This window comes from Metopolophium dirhodum, chromosome 1 (genome assembly GCF_019925205.1).
Source record: "Metopolophium dirhodum isolate CAU chromosome 1, ASM1992520v1, whole genome shotgun sequence".
In the NCBI taxonomy this organism is placed as follows: Eukaryota; Metazoa; Arthropoda; class Insecta; order Hemiptera; family Aphididae; genus Metopolophium; species Metopolophium dirhodum.
In genome coordinates, this window is record NC_083560.1 from 114,503,561 (window position 1) to 114,517,525 (window position 13,965).

At 30.9% G+C, this 13,965-nt stretch overlaps 1 protein-coding gene across 1 annotated transcript; it reads left to right on the forward strand.

Moving 5' to 3' along the window:
* On the forward strand, positions 1-4,001 carry LOC132935818 (uncharacterized). The gene is made up of 10 exons (XM_061002445.1): positions 1-388; positions 537-767; positions 898-1,068; positions 1,700-1,895; positions 1,984-2,184; positions 2,253-2,339; positions 2,414-2,705; positions 3,071-3,135; positions 3,198-3,359; positions 3,428-4,001. The coding sequence occupies exons 1-10, from the start codon at positions 132-134 to the stop codon at positions 3,431-3,433; spliced, it is 1,668 nt and encodes a 555-aa protein (XP_060858428.1). The 5' UTR covers positions 1-131; the 3' UTR covers positions 3,434-4,001.
* The last annotated feature ends 9,964 nt before the right edge of the window (positions 4,002-13,965 follow it).

Consider the following 13,965-nt stretch of genomic DNA (forward strand, 5'->3'; position numbering starts at 1 on the left):
TCTGTGTTTCGTTATTCGTTGTAAACTGCCTACCTGCTATTCATCTGATATTATTTGTTATAATTAATTAAAAACAATTACTTTTTTTTATCTTTATTTGTGTATTTACTTTAGCATATAGGTTTGTAATAATGATGAACAACGAAGAAATCGTCGCTCTTCCAGATCATTTGGTGGACCATGACTACTTTTTGCCAGTTGTGTATGAAGATGATCATATACTGCATGAAGAAGAAGAGGAACTAGAAGATGAAGAAGATGAAGAGATTGTCGTTGTAGGAGTGTCTGAAACTTATTCTATAATTCCTGGAGTTCAAAGCCGATCAAGGATTTATGTGGACAATTTAGGATTTAAGTACTACAAACGTGAAGCTCGAGGAGGCCGCGTGTATGTATAATAGTATTATTTTTTAATTTGTATATAGTACCTATTCAATTTAATTATTAATTACCCAACTTTATTTGACCTTTATTGTTAACTTAATTAACATTATTTTATATTATGTATAATATAGGTATATTTGTTAAATTTATAGGTATTTAGTATGCGAACGGCAGAAGAAGCGGAACCAGTACTGTCATTCCACTGCAACTGTAAGTACAGATTTGAGGGATAATAGGATTCATCTACAGAACTACCACGATCACCAACCTGCAGAGATTGACCTGAATGTGCCGTTTTTGAGAGAAGCCATTGGTGAAAGAGGAATTGATCCAGCAGTTACAACTTCATTTATGAGAACATTGTATAATAATGAAATTATTAAGTGAGTCATATTCAAACTTATCTATATAATCATATTCATATTATTTATTATTTGTTAGTACTTATAAATAATGAACAATATAAATTAATTTTTAACTACTTTGTTGGTATTTTTTAATTATGTCTGTTAGCCACCCAGAAGCAGCTCCCAACTACACATTCCTTCAAGCTCAAGAACGAGTGAAAAAGATGAGACGTAGAAGATTCCCACTACAACCACTTGACATAGGACAACTTGCTGTTGCGCTGAATGAAGAACGTAATGCCATTTATGCTTCTACAGTTCAAAATCCCCCATCTAGGTAAATGAAATTGTTTGTAATAAGCTTATAACTAATAAACTATTTTATTATAATTAGTCACATACATTTAATATATTAACAATATAATATCAATATGTGAAATGTATATTTTATTCAATTTTAAATTAACAATTACTGATACAAAAATGTCTAGTAATTTAAATTGAGATTAATAATTGGACCTCCAGGTAGATGCTTATATTTTTATCAAAACCTTTAATAATATTTTATGCCTTTATGGACACATTTGTGGTTATTTTTTTCCCATACCTATGAATAGTATTTTTGTGTATTTAATCTCTATTTATCATCAAGTAGTTAAAATATTGCTTTTAAAGGACATTGTCTGTTTATAATAATTATTAATATGATAAGCATTCTATACTTAATGCTGTTAACATAATTATCTCTTAAACAATTTCACTGTAAATTTACAAATTTTAAGTTATCAAATTTAATATTTGACTCATTAATTATTATTCACAGTTATAAAAAACAAAATTATATCAAGGTATTTGTAGTTGTGAATACATCATGTTTAACCTTACAATGACAAATTGAATAATACATTAAATTATTTTTAGTTAGAATGTTCAAAATTATTACTTTTTATTTTAAAAATTGGTATTAGGTTCTTTCAACAAGCATTAGTGGTCAATGGAAGGAGTGTTGGACTGATCTTTGCAAATATGGCTGCAATTGAAAAATACCGAGAAGACTTGGCCACGGTGACATTGGTTGGGATTGATGGAACTTTCAAGACTGTGCCTCGTGTTCCAGCAGATTTAAAATGTTTCCTAAGAGTCCAGGTGGTTTTCAGAAGTGTAGTAAGTGTTTTATAATTTTTATTATGTATACATAACCAACATTATTTTTCTTGATATATTTCTCATAAATTTTTTTTTTTTTTTTTAGTCGTTTCCAATGGTCTATGCTCTACTGGGGAGTATGACTGAAGAAGTTTATTCGGCTCTGTTTGATATTGTACGAAATATTTTACCATTAAATTATGAACTTGTTTGTTTTATTACAGATTATGAAAAAGCTTCGATGTCAGCTGTTCAGCAATCATTTCCAGAAAGCCAATTAAGATGTTGTTGGTTCCATTTTACTCAAGTAACTATGTTATAAAGTGTGTGTAATAAGTGATCATTGTATTTTAAAAAAATTGTTTTTTTTTTTAGTCAATTGTACGTTATTGTCACCGAAGGATGAATAGTGTTTTGGACTTGGTTCGTACAAACCCGGTAGCAGCTCGAGTTCTCAGAATGGTAAATAAGTTTGATATTTTTATTAAATTATGTATTTTGTATTTCTCTTTCATACTTCTCTATTGTATTATTAGGTTTTGGCATTACCTCATCTACCCGCTACTAGGAATGACCCACGCTGTCCACAATTTTCCATGACTGATGGTTTCAGGGCTATCATTCATTACACTAGACAATTTCCTGAGATTGAACGAGGCATGAGAAACTTTTTAATTGGCTATGTAGAATCTTTTTGGTTGTTACAGGTCGGTCCAGATTTAATCAGTGTTTTTGGAGAAGAATATAGAACCAACAACTACTTGGAGTCTTTCCACGCTACACTTCTTATTCAAATGCAAAGACACCCTAATATTTGGAATTTCCTTCGTGAGTTTTTGTAGCACATAGTGTGTTCATGTTGCATCCCCTTGTCTTTGTTTTTATATATGTATTATATAATGTTGTATTTTATGTTTCATGTTTAACCTAATAAGAAGTAGTACTTCCAAGATGTGTTGCTTGTCTTATATGTTTGTGTTTATGTGTAACTATATGTGTTTCATGTGTAACCTAACAAAAAGAAGTTATTGGTTAGTAATTGGTAAGTAAATGCGTAGTTTAAAATTTGATTTTCAATTAAAATGTTTGATTTTTATCTTTGGGTTTGGTATTTTTATTACATGTGTCTTATTAAAATAGATATTAAATATTGCAATTATTTATTTCATACTGATCAATAACTTTACTTACAGAGAAACTGACTATCATTGAAAATCAATATTTCATTGAATTTGAACAAGCCAGAAGAAACCTCAGGGTGATTATTAATTTTTAATTATTTTTTTTAACTTAATTATATACCTAATAATTACATTTCAGATTAGAGATGGTGCATCAAGAAGGGAACGAGAGAACACCACAAATATCTTAGCTGGTCATGTGGAGCAACTGAACCAAGATGGCGACCTCATAGGATTTTTGAGAAGGGCTGGACATCGCAATGATGGATATGTACAAGGCATAATCGGGCCATATCCACAGGTAAAAATATTTTTTAATTTTAATTAACTTTGTAAATTACTTAATATGATTTTTTTGTTTTTACATAGGTTTGATAAGTTGTATCTTTTACAATCAGCCCGAGATTCTATGGTCAACTATAATTAATTTCATTGTTAATTATATTTATAATATATTTTAAGTTTTTATAAACGTTGATCGTTCTAAAATATTATAACACTTGTTTTATTTTGTTTTATCCATTAATCCTAACAAATTGTTCTACGGTAATTTTGTATTTATTATTTTAAACAAATAATTATTAAATGTTCTAATTAAAATATAATGTTAATTGTATGTGGGCAACAAAACCCTAAATATAAGTTAATTTAGTTTTGTATTAATTATAATATAAATATTCATAATTTTAATAGTTTTTGTATAAAAAATACAGTGAAACCTCCACTAACGGACACCTCCCAATAGCGGACGTTTTTTGGGGAACGGATGAATAAATTTCAAATATGTAACCCCTCTGAATAACGGACAAAATTTTGGTGACCGAGAGTGTCTGCTATTCGGAGGTTTCACTATATAATTAATGTTTTGATTCAATAACTACTATTATGTTAAGCTTGTTTTTTTCTCTACTAGTAATTTAAATTATAATAGCTATATTGTTCTATTATTATGTAACATTTCAATTTTAAATTTATTATATGTATACTATCAACGTTGTTCTATTACCGTTACTTACTGTTATTTTTCATATAGATTTTATTTGACTACTTTCCTAACTTTCTTTTTAGCACAAGCTTTGCTTTTGAAAAGAGAACCAAAAGTTTTAACCTTTATATTGTACATATTTATATTATTTATTATTTTATAAAACTTGCAGGGTATTATATAATTTAAAATAAAAATTTTCATTTAATGTAATTCAAACGAATAATGTAAAACAACTCGTAAGAGAGATTTTCAAAATTTCGAAATTTCCTATTTTCATTTGCGTTTTGTCCAGAATACGAAGGTGCTACGAAGATTTCCCTCAGAGATCAAATTGATCTCATCAGCATTCTTTAGTAAGTCTAGCTTTTCGTTTTTCCGAAATGTTGATATTTTAAGTTTTTTGAATTATACAATAATAATTGTACCACGCCATAATTGTACAATAATATTTGAATATTAAAATAAATTTTTCTCATAAATATATAACTAAAATTCTTGGGTTGGTATCACCATTTGTATAGTTTGTAGGGAATTTAGGTTTCTATGTTGGCACACATGGATGAGCTGGTTGGTTTTTTTTAATTTTTTTTAATTTTTTTTCTCCCATGAAATTTCGGGACAAGTGCCCGAGGCCGTTCTGTGATTATCATAGATAATAAATATATCTATCTTTATTATCTATGGTGATTATACGTCCTATTGGTATTACCGACTGAAATTGGTAAGATGTAATGGGGACGCTGTGTATCATTTAAATGTTATTTTACATGTTCCCCGTTACAGATCACGATTAAAGATATAATGGTTACCCGACGGGCTATGTCACAAGCGATATCACATGACCTATGCTACAATAATGGTCACAGGTTAACCGCTGTATAACCACACAACAATAACCACTCTTCTCATTTTTTGGAAAGAGCTTATCACTCGACGATAGAAAGTGATAACACAGAATATTCTAGGGTGATATTATCATTAAGCTGTAAATACTAGATTGTATGGATAGGACATTGTATTTTAATTTTTTGATTTTTCAGTTTCTTATATCCCCGAGTAATATTTTTAAATTACAACAAAATCGTTAATATTGATTTTAAAATGTAATTTCGTCCAAATTTGAATTTAAAATGTCTGTAAAAAAAAAACTGTGTTAATGTATGTTTTAGATTTTTTGGTTACAGTATGAACTATTTATGAGAATCTTTGATTTAAATTTTCAATCCTTAGTTATAAAAACTGAACATTTTATAATTTTTTAATTACAGTGATTGACAATTTTCGAAATTTTGATACATTTTGTCGAAATTTGAACTTCAAATGATTTTTTAAAAAATTGTGTGCCTATGAATTTGCTATTGTAACAATATATCAGGAGCCTTGCATTAAATTTTCACGAATTTTTACCCAACAAATAATATTTTACTTATAATTATAGAAAAAAAAACTAAAAAAATTGAAAACTGACAATGGCCGTAAACAGCTCAAAAAGAGTCAAAATATTTTGTAAATTTTATGGTGTATAGAAAATGCTAATATAAACATTCAGTCAAAATTTCATGTCTCTACGGTCATTTGTTTTAGAGTTACACCAAAAACCAAAATCGATTTTCTCGAAAACAGATTTTGCGTAAAAATTCCCGTTTTTCCTTAATTTTTCTTTTGTTTTTCATGTCGCTTGTGAAAACTACTGGGAAATTTTTACTTTTGACCCCCCAAAGTACCAACTAGATTCACTTTCCTATCAGAAAAGTTACTATTGAAGAAAATCCAAGCACTTTTACTGTCCTAAAAGGTGATGATAGACACAAAAATAAAAAAAAAAATAAAAAAAAAATGCTGTTACCCGTCGCATGTCCGGTGACTTCGTTTGTGGAACAATATGAAGTTTAAAACCGTGTTGGAGTGTCTAGCAAGTAGATGCCTCATGTGATATTCGATATACGTTCATCGAAGTCACCTAGGTAGGCACCCCGAGTACGTCGATCGCGTACAATATTCAACGGTATATCAGGTATGTATTGCAGATAGGTACTTTAGTTTAAATGTCACAGTAATAGTTTAAATGTTACAGCCATCATCAACAAATATATGGATCGTACGCGGTCATACCTTGCGTATACGTTAAAAAATTAGTGTGTCGAGTCGTGTATTTATAGGTATGATATTGTTCATATAATATGTAAAGGGAAAAATTATGTCTGCGTAAAACGTATAATTCGGTATGTAGTTGCCATAATGTTGATATCAAAAGCGCGTTTATCGTGACGGTCTCTGTCTATCTACCTGTGTTCACTATCGATCTCTCTCATACGAAGCTTTTACGTTATCGCGTAATTGTCGATACGACCGGCATCGTACCTAATTTAGTGGAGTGATGGAAAATCCGTTTTTTTGCGGACAGGCTGTATGATCGGTGACGAACGCCGGACATATTTCATTTAACATTTGGACGCTGACCATTTAAGTAAACGTATTTAATTGCTTATTATACCTTCTTAGACTGGCCTTGTGTCCCTTTTTTTTTTCATGTTATGTTTAACTGGGCGTCGCCCGAGTGCGTCCCGAAATGACCCTTTTTTAATGTTCCTAGTGCGTCCAGAATAAGGTATCACCCGAGTGCGTCCCGAGAAAAAAGGTCATATTTTTCACATAGCCCGAATGCGTCCCAGTTCATTTAGAGTTACCCAGGGTGCACCACGAGGAGGTGAACTGGCTTACACCCCAAAAATATTTGGTCATTTGGTTATTTATTTATTATATTATATTATTATTATAAAATTAAAAGTTTATTATTATATAAATGTATTAAATTATTTAGGCTTACATACAATTTTAAAATGCTGGGTTAATATTTAAACTATTTTTTTGGTTGACTTTTTAATGCCATGATTTTCACATAATCATATCTAGAGATATCTAGAGTTTTGTATTTTTGTATATTTTCTTCAATGAATTTAATATTTTTTTCGTTGACTGATCTATTTTTTTTAGGTATTTGATTAGAAGTTTGTATTAAAATTTTTGTGTCTATTTGAATTTTTTTTAATATTTCTAAGAAGGAATATATGTCCGGATGTGGGGTGTAAAAGCATGAATTAAATTTAGAATGAAAGCTTTCACACGCATTTGTTGTTCGTTCACTGCTACTGCTCATTTCTGCCCATGTGTGAGGAGGGAAATCTGACTGTGGATCAATATAGTTTTCTACGAGATAATCCATAAACTGATTTAGTTTTTCATCATCAGGCTTGATAGACATAAAATCTTCAGTAAAACTTATTTCAATATCGTGTTCATTCAGCATGGGTAATCCAAATATATTCTTTAAAAACTGTCCTATTTCTGATACATCATCACAATAATGAATACATAAACCAAGATTCTGTACTTTTCGCCACCATGCCTGTCCCAGATGAAACCGACAACCTTTTGTAATAATATCTGGCCAAACATTTCTTGCACCCATATGTATAGATTTATCAAAATCTGCGTACATAATTTCGGGGTCAAAACATAAATTAAATTTTGTACATTCATTTTTTAATGCCAAAAAACACGAAGAATACGATTCTGTTTGTTAATATTTGTAATAAAAAAAATACTAATGGTATGTAATAACCATTATTTAAACCATGAATGGTAAAAAGTTGTAAAAAAAATTTTGGACAGTACTTAAATGTACCATCTACATAAATTGTTTTAACGGCACATAAAGTAGCTAAATTTTTATTACATGAAAACATAACCAAGTTTTTATTACTGTCATTCACTAAAAGAAATGTTTCATTATCAAATGTTTTAATTTCTAATGAAGTTAATGAACTATGTACGTATTGAATATTAGTTGGTTTTTTGGGTAGTATTGAACGGCGAGCAGCATAAATCCCTTTTCGAATACAAGATATGTCAGTCGTCGTTAAAAAGTCCGTATTTTTATTTTTTAGTTCCAAATGAATTAATTTGAGTGGACGTTCACAAAGTTCTACTTGAGCTTTTCGTTTTACAGAGTTCCTTATTACTTGTCTCATCGTTTTTCCTTCAGATTCTAAATTATGATTATGATTTAAATTACTATCAATAATTGTCTTCTCACTCATATCTGGTTTCATGTAAGCCGTACAAGTTTTGTTTACACAGCACCATCGTTTTACATCGCCATTCAACATTTTATGAAATCTCATTTTATATCCATCAATAATTTTAAGTTCCTTACCGTGTTGGCTGATCATACTCGACGGCAACGACATCGACATCTTTCAAGTATATTATAGTATGTAATATTATGTAATAAAATGAATTAATGTAAAATGTTAATTAAATATATTTAAATAAAACGGTTAGCTGCATACACATAACTACACATCACTAAACATACCGCACGTGGTTGTCAAAGACTTGTTACGAATAGTAGGCTATCTTATCCATAAACTGCATAAAGATAAATAATGTTAGCAATAATATCGCGGACGCACACGGGATATACCAATATCATTTGTGATAATATCGCGGACGCACACGGGATATACCAATATGATTTGTGATATCGCGGACGCAGTTGGGCTATTAAAAAGGTACGATAATATGATAAACGGGACGCACTCAGGAGTTGCCCGTTTAACTTGCCTTAGTAAAAGGTTTTATGCTCAAACACTTTTTAATACTTATATAATATATATATTGAATTCAATCTCGAACAATATTTAAACACCCCTACGTACAATGTCGTTTAATTGTTTATGATACCGGAATGTATGACTATCGGCACGTGTGAATTTGAATGAATGTAAATTGTATTTCGTAGTGATTTTCAGTTAACCAGATTAAATAGTGCACTGTTAACATTGGTTTTTATAAATATTTTATAAAATTATTTTATATTTTACATACACATACTTCGTTTAAAAATTAAAATGTCGTAAAAAGTCTATCGAGAGGACACAGATATTTTCTTAGCAAAGTTTAATTAATAATAGTTCAGTTCGCTGTAAAACTAATAGCACACTATTGAAACTGGCAAACGAAAATTAATTATGTCACACGTGTGTAAGACGGAGACAACATAATATTATGCAGGTATCCTCTTAACTGGACCACGTAGAACGTCTGTATAATATTATGTGCTTTAAAACTCAAGTGTTTGTTGAAATAACTATATACCTATAATATTCTGAAAAGGTAGTGTAGGCCATGTGTTCTAATTTTGTTTTTGGCACATGACTAATTCGTGTAGGTAAAAAATGGTGTTCGTTAGCCCACTACCAATATTCGATAACCGGGACCGTAACGCTTTTACAATTATATTTTTTCATTATTTTATGTTTGACTTACGCGGGTGAAATGTGATGTATATTCAAACACTTTCGACGTAGATATTTTTATTTTACCAGATTAAATAATGTGCTGTTTGTTGTGATGTTCGAGTGAATTGACCTATAGGCTATTATACAACTGCTAGGTGGTAAGAAAATTATCTGCATCATTGTCTTATATTTGACATAGTCATAATTAGCTTAAAAATTAAAATATCGTAAAAAGTCGATCGAGAGAACATAGATAATCTTCTTGTTATTTAGTTCAATGATAAGTCAATTTACTGTAAAACTAACAGCACACTATCGATACTGGTGAACGAAAATTAACTGTCATACGTGTGTAAGACGGAGACAATATATGCGGGTATCCTCTTAACTAAAACACCTAACACTTCTAGAATATTATGAGGTGCTTGAAAACTCAAGTTTTTGTTGAATTCACTATAGGTACCTAATGGCTAATTATACTCAATAATTGCTGTTGGCCGCGTGTTCTGATTTTGTTTGAGTGCATGACTAATTTTTTTAGGGAAAAAATTGTATTTGTTAACCTTTTACCAATGTTCGAAATTCACCTCGTGACATTTTGATAATTAATTTGCATAGCCAACCCATCACGGCCCAAAAATAGAATAGTGTCTGTAAAAATGACTATTTTTAATATTAATTGGTTTTATTGTTGATTTTTAGAATGAAAGTGAACAAAATTGTGCACAAGTACACGGGGAGCGGTATACAGGTGTTTAACGCACCTGTATACTCGCGTCCCCGCGATTTAAACAATTATAACGCTTCCGGGGGGGTCCGGAAGCGTTATAAAAGTAATTTAGAGAAGCGACGTGAGTAGTAGATGTATAAAAAATAAAAATTCTAGAATAATATAATGAAATGTGTACCATCTAATTTGTGTTTCAGGTTGCTTCAAGTGCCACAGAAAGGGGCATATTATTAAAGATTGCCCGGGTGAGTGTGTGTTATGTTCTACCACGACCACTGTTATTCCGTGTTCTATTATTAATTTTTATAATTTTCTTAGTCTCGCATACACCTACAACACCAATCCGCCAAGGGCTGCCACCACCACCACCACCACAACAACAAAATATCGTGACTCCATCACCACCGCCGCGGGAACTACCGGCGGACGACCACCAAGTGGCCCCCCAGGTGACCGCGGCGATGGCATCGGTGGATGTAAGCGATGTAAGTACATTAATATACATTTCTAATAGCTGCTTGAGAAGAAACTAATCTTACCAATTTTATGAATTGTAGACGATGCACTGAGCAATGGAAGTTGTAAGTTTCAGTTGGACAATATCCATTGAATTTCATGTTTTGTTACGTATTTTATTTAATTTGTTTTATTTTATATTTTTCAGCTGAATAAAAACTTTTTTTTTTCATATGTTATGTTAGTTTCTTGCCTGTGTCTACTTAAATGGTGAAGTTTTGAAATGTATACCGTCAAACAGGCCAACTTGGGTCAGTTTTGAAATTCTATTGTAAATAACTTTAAGATTAATTAATCTAGAGGTATTTTCAATGTAACATTATTTTTTTTTAGTTAAGGTTCGATTTATTAATGTCTGTTGCATTTGAACCATACAAATTATTCCTGCTATGTTATTTTTTTTTTGTCTGCATGTCCCTGGTTGTACTGAATTTCGACAACATGGGACACTCATGTTTTTCTTATGAAAAACCTATTTTATAATTTATAATATATATATATATCTAAATATTATACTTAAACCAACTTGAGGCACTATTTAAAATTTTCAAATATTATTAATATTATAATATTAACATTAACATTAAAAAATAAATAAAAAAATGTCGGTTGTCCAATTATATATATATATGTAAATAATATTAAAAAACCTGGGTTTGATTAACGGTGGCTCAGGTTGGATTAAATAAGTAAAACGTAATTTACAGATATTAAAATTAGCCCCTCCAAAAATTTATATTTAAATTGAAGTATTAAATCCTTCATTAATTATCTAATATACATATAATACCGTAATCGTCGTTTGAAAAAAATTTTTTCTAATGTTTAAATCTGGAAACATGAAACAAACCCATACAACAACATGATGTTAGACCTTATTTACCCGCCGTATTACGAAAACAATAAAATTACTGTCTATATAGTGTCTTTGGTGTAGTACGCTGCTTGGGATCGGCTTGTTTATCATTCTTATTTCACGTATGTTGTATACATACCGTATACCCCGCCCTTCTGGAGACCCGTATTCAATATTATAGTCAATAAATTGATAGTACCTAGTCTATTTTTGGAATATGTTTTGGTTTTCCAATAACTCCAGTCATTAAATCCTAATTTCTAAGATTAAATCATAAGCACTCATAACGCTATTGGTTATTGCTTATCAGTTATCGGTTTATTAGTTAAAATGTTCAATAGTCAACAATAACTATCATTCACAATAATTTTATTTCGTTTTTGTAATAAACGTGGTGTACTGCTCGTCTGCTCAGTGCTTCTACTACTAAAAATTAAAATGGATAAAAATAATACCCCAATTTCACTTTGGAAGATATCAAATTAATCATGGATGCAGAGCTTTATCCTAATTTATATAAACTGTTATCATTATCTTTAACAATTCCAATTAGCTCTGCCACATGTGAAAGGTCATTCTCAGCAATGAGAAAGATTAAAAATTGGCTTCGAACATCTATGAATCAAGATAGATTTACAAATTTGTCATTAATTTATATAGAACGAGATTTATCAAATGAATTGTCCAACGATAAAATATTAGATACATTTGCAATTTCTAACCGAAGGTTACAATTATAATAATATACTTAATAAATAAATATATATTACATTTATTTACCTAAATGTTGTTATTTTTTCGTACAAATATTTTTAGCTTTATTAATGGATGCATTATAATTTATAATATATTAAATGTGGGAAAGTGGGTGAAAAAAAAATGAAATTGCCATATTGGTACTTGAATGGGGGGGTGTGGGGGGCAAAGCCCCCCACGGGTCTGTTTCATTTAAATATAAGCCCCTCCAAGATAAAAACTGAAATTGCGCCTATGATAATATTGTTTTATTTGATTTTGTACTCTCTTGTTAGGTAGTTGGTACTTGATAATATTAATATAGACAGTAGTGAGTAGACACCACATTAATAGTTATTTTACATTTGGCTGCGTGATGTGAGTATATTTTATACAGTGTAAACTTGCACAATGCACATCGTGGTTTAGCGGACCTGACACATTTTACATCAGCTAACTAGCTCATAGCTGAGTTAACGATTGACGAAAACTCATGGTGTATTCTTGGTCGTTCTACAATTATCAACATCGTTGATCCTTGGTACGGATTGGTTACTAGAATATGGTGTAAATATTGATTATGACAAAAAACAAATCGCCCTTCCCTCCCTCAAAGATAAAATACCTTTCACTATAGTTTCTGATCAATAGCTTAATTAATTCTCTAAAACATATCAAAATCGATAATATTTTCTCCCCCTTCATTGAAAGTAATCCAAACTCTATCAATGACTCTCTCCCTTTCAAAAATGAAAAAAAGTATAGCCCTCAACGATATCTCTCTAAATGAACAACAACAAATACAGATGAATTCTCTCATACAAAATTATAATCATATTTTCCAAAACCGTCCTGCCCTACATAAATTCTTCACATATAAGTTTAACGTCAAACTACACGAACCATATAAGATTAAACCCTACCCAGTTCTCTTCTCCAGGCGTCCTGCTGTACAACATGAGATTGACAAAATGTTAGATTGTCAAATCATTGAAAGATCAGATTCCCCTTATAATAACCCCCTGGTAACGGTGATCAAAGCCGATGGTACAATTCGATTGTGTCTTGATGCTCACAAACTCAACACCATTATTCTACCCACCAAAACACGTCTTCCCCCCCCCCATAGACGAGATACTAGCAAAATTTAACAACAAAAATATTTTCTCCTCCCTTGATTTCTCCTCCGAATATTGGCAGATCCCTCTTGACCCCTCCGTACGGCAATATACTAGTTTTCTATACGACGGGAGGTCTTACCAGTTTTGTGTATTTCCTTTCGGCCTCAACGTGTCCAATGCCGCCTTCGGCAAAGGACTCGAAGTCGCCCTTAATAATTATTCAACTCTCTGTCCCTATCCCAATGATATTCATACGTACCTATGTCGACGATATTCTGGTATCTTCAACTTCTTTCCAAAATCATATTACTACTCTAGATTGGGTTTTCCAAAATATTTCCCAGGCTGGTCTCACATTAAAGTTAAAAAAATGCTATTTCAACAAACAACATATAACATTTTTAGGTCATTTCATCTCCCCTTCTGGTATGATAATGGACCCGGACAACGTAACAGCAATTCAAAAATTTTCCCGCCCTCGAAATAAAAAGAATCTCCAATCGTTCTTTGATTTTTGTAATTTCTACCGAAAATTTTCTCAAAATCATTCTTCCCTTCTAAATTCTCTCTCTTCTCTCATACATAAAGACACTCCCTGGAACTTCACTGAACAACACCAACAAGACTTCATTAAAATTAAAAATGCTTTTTCAAAACA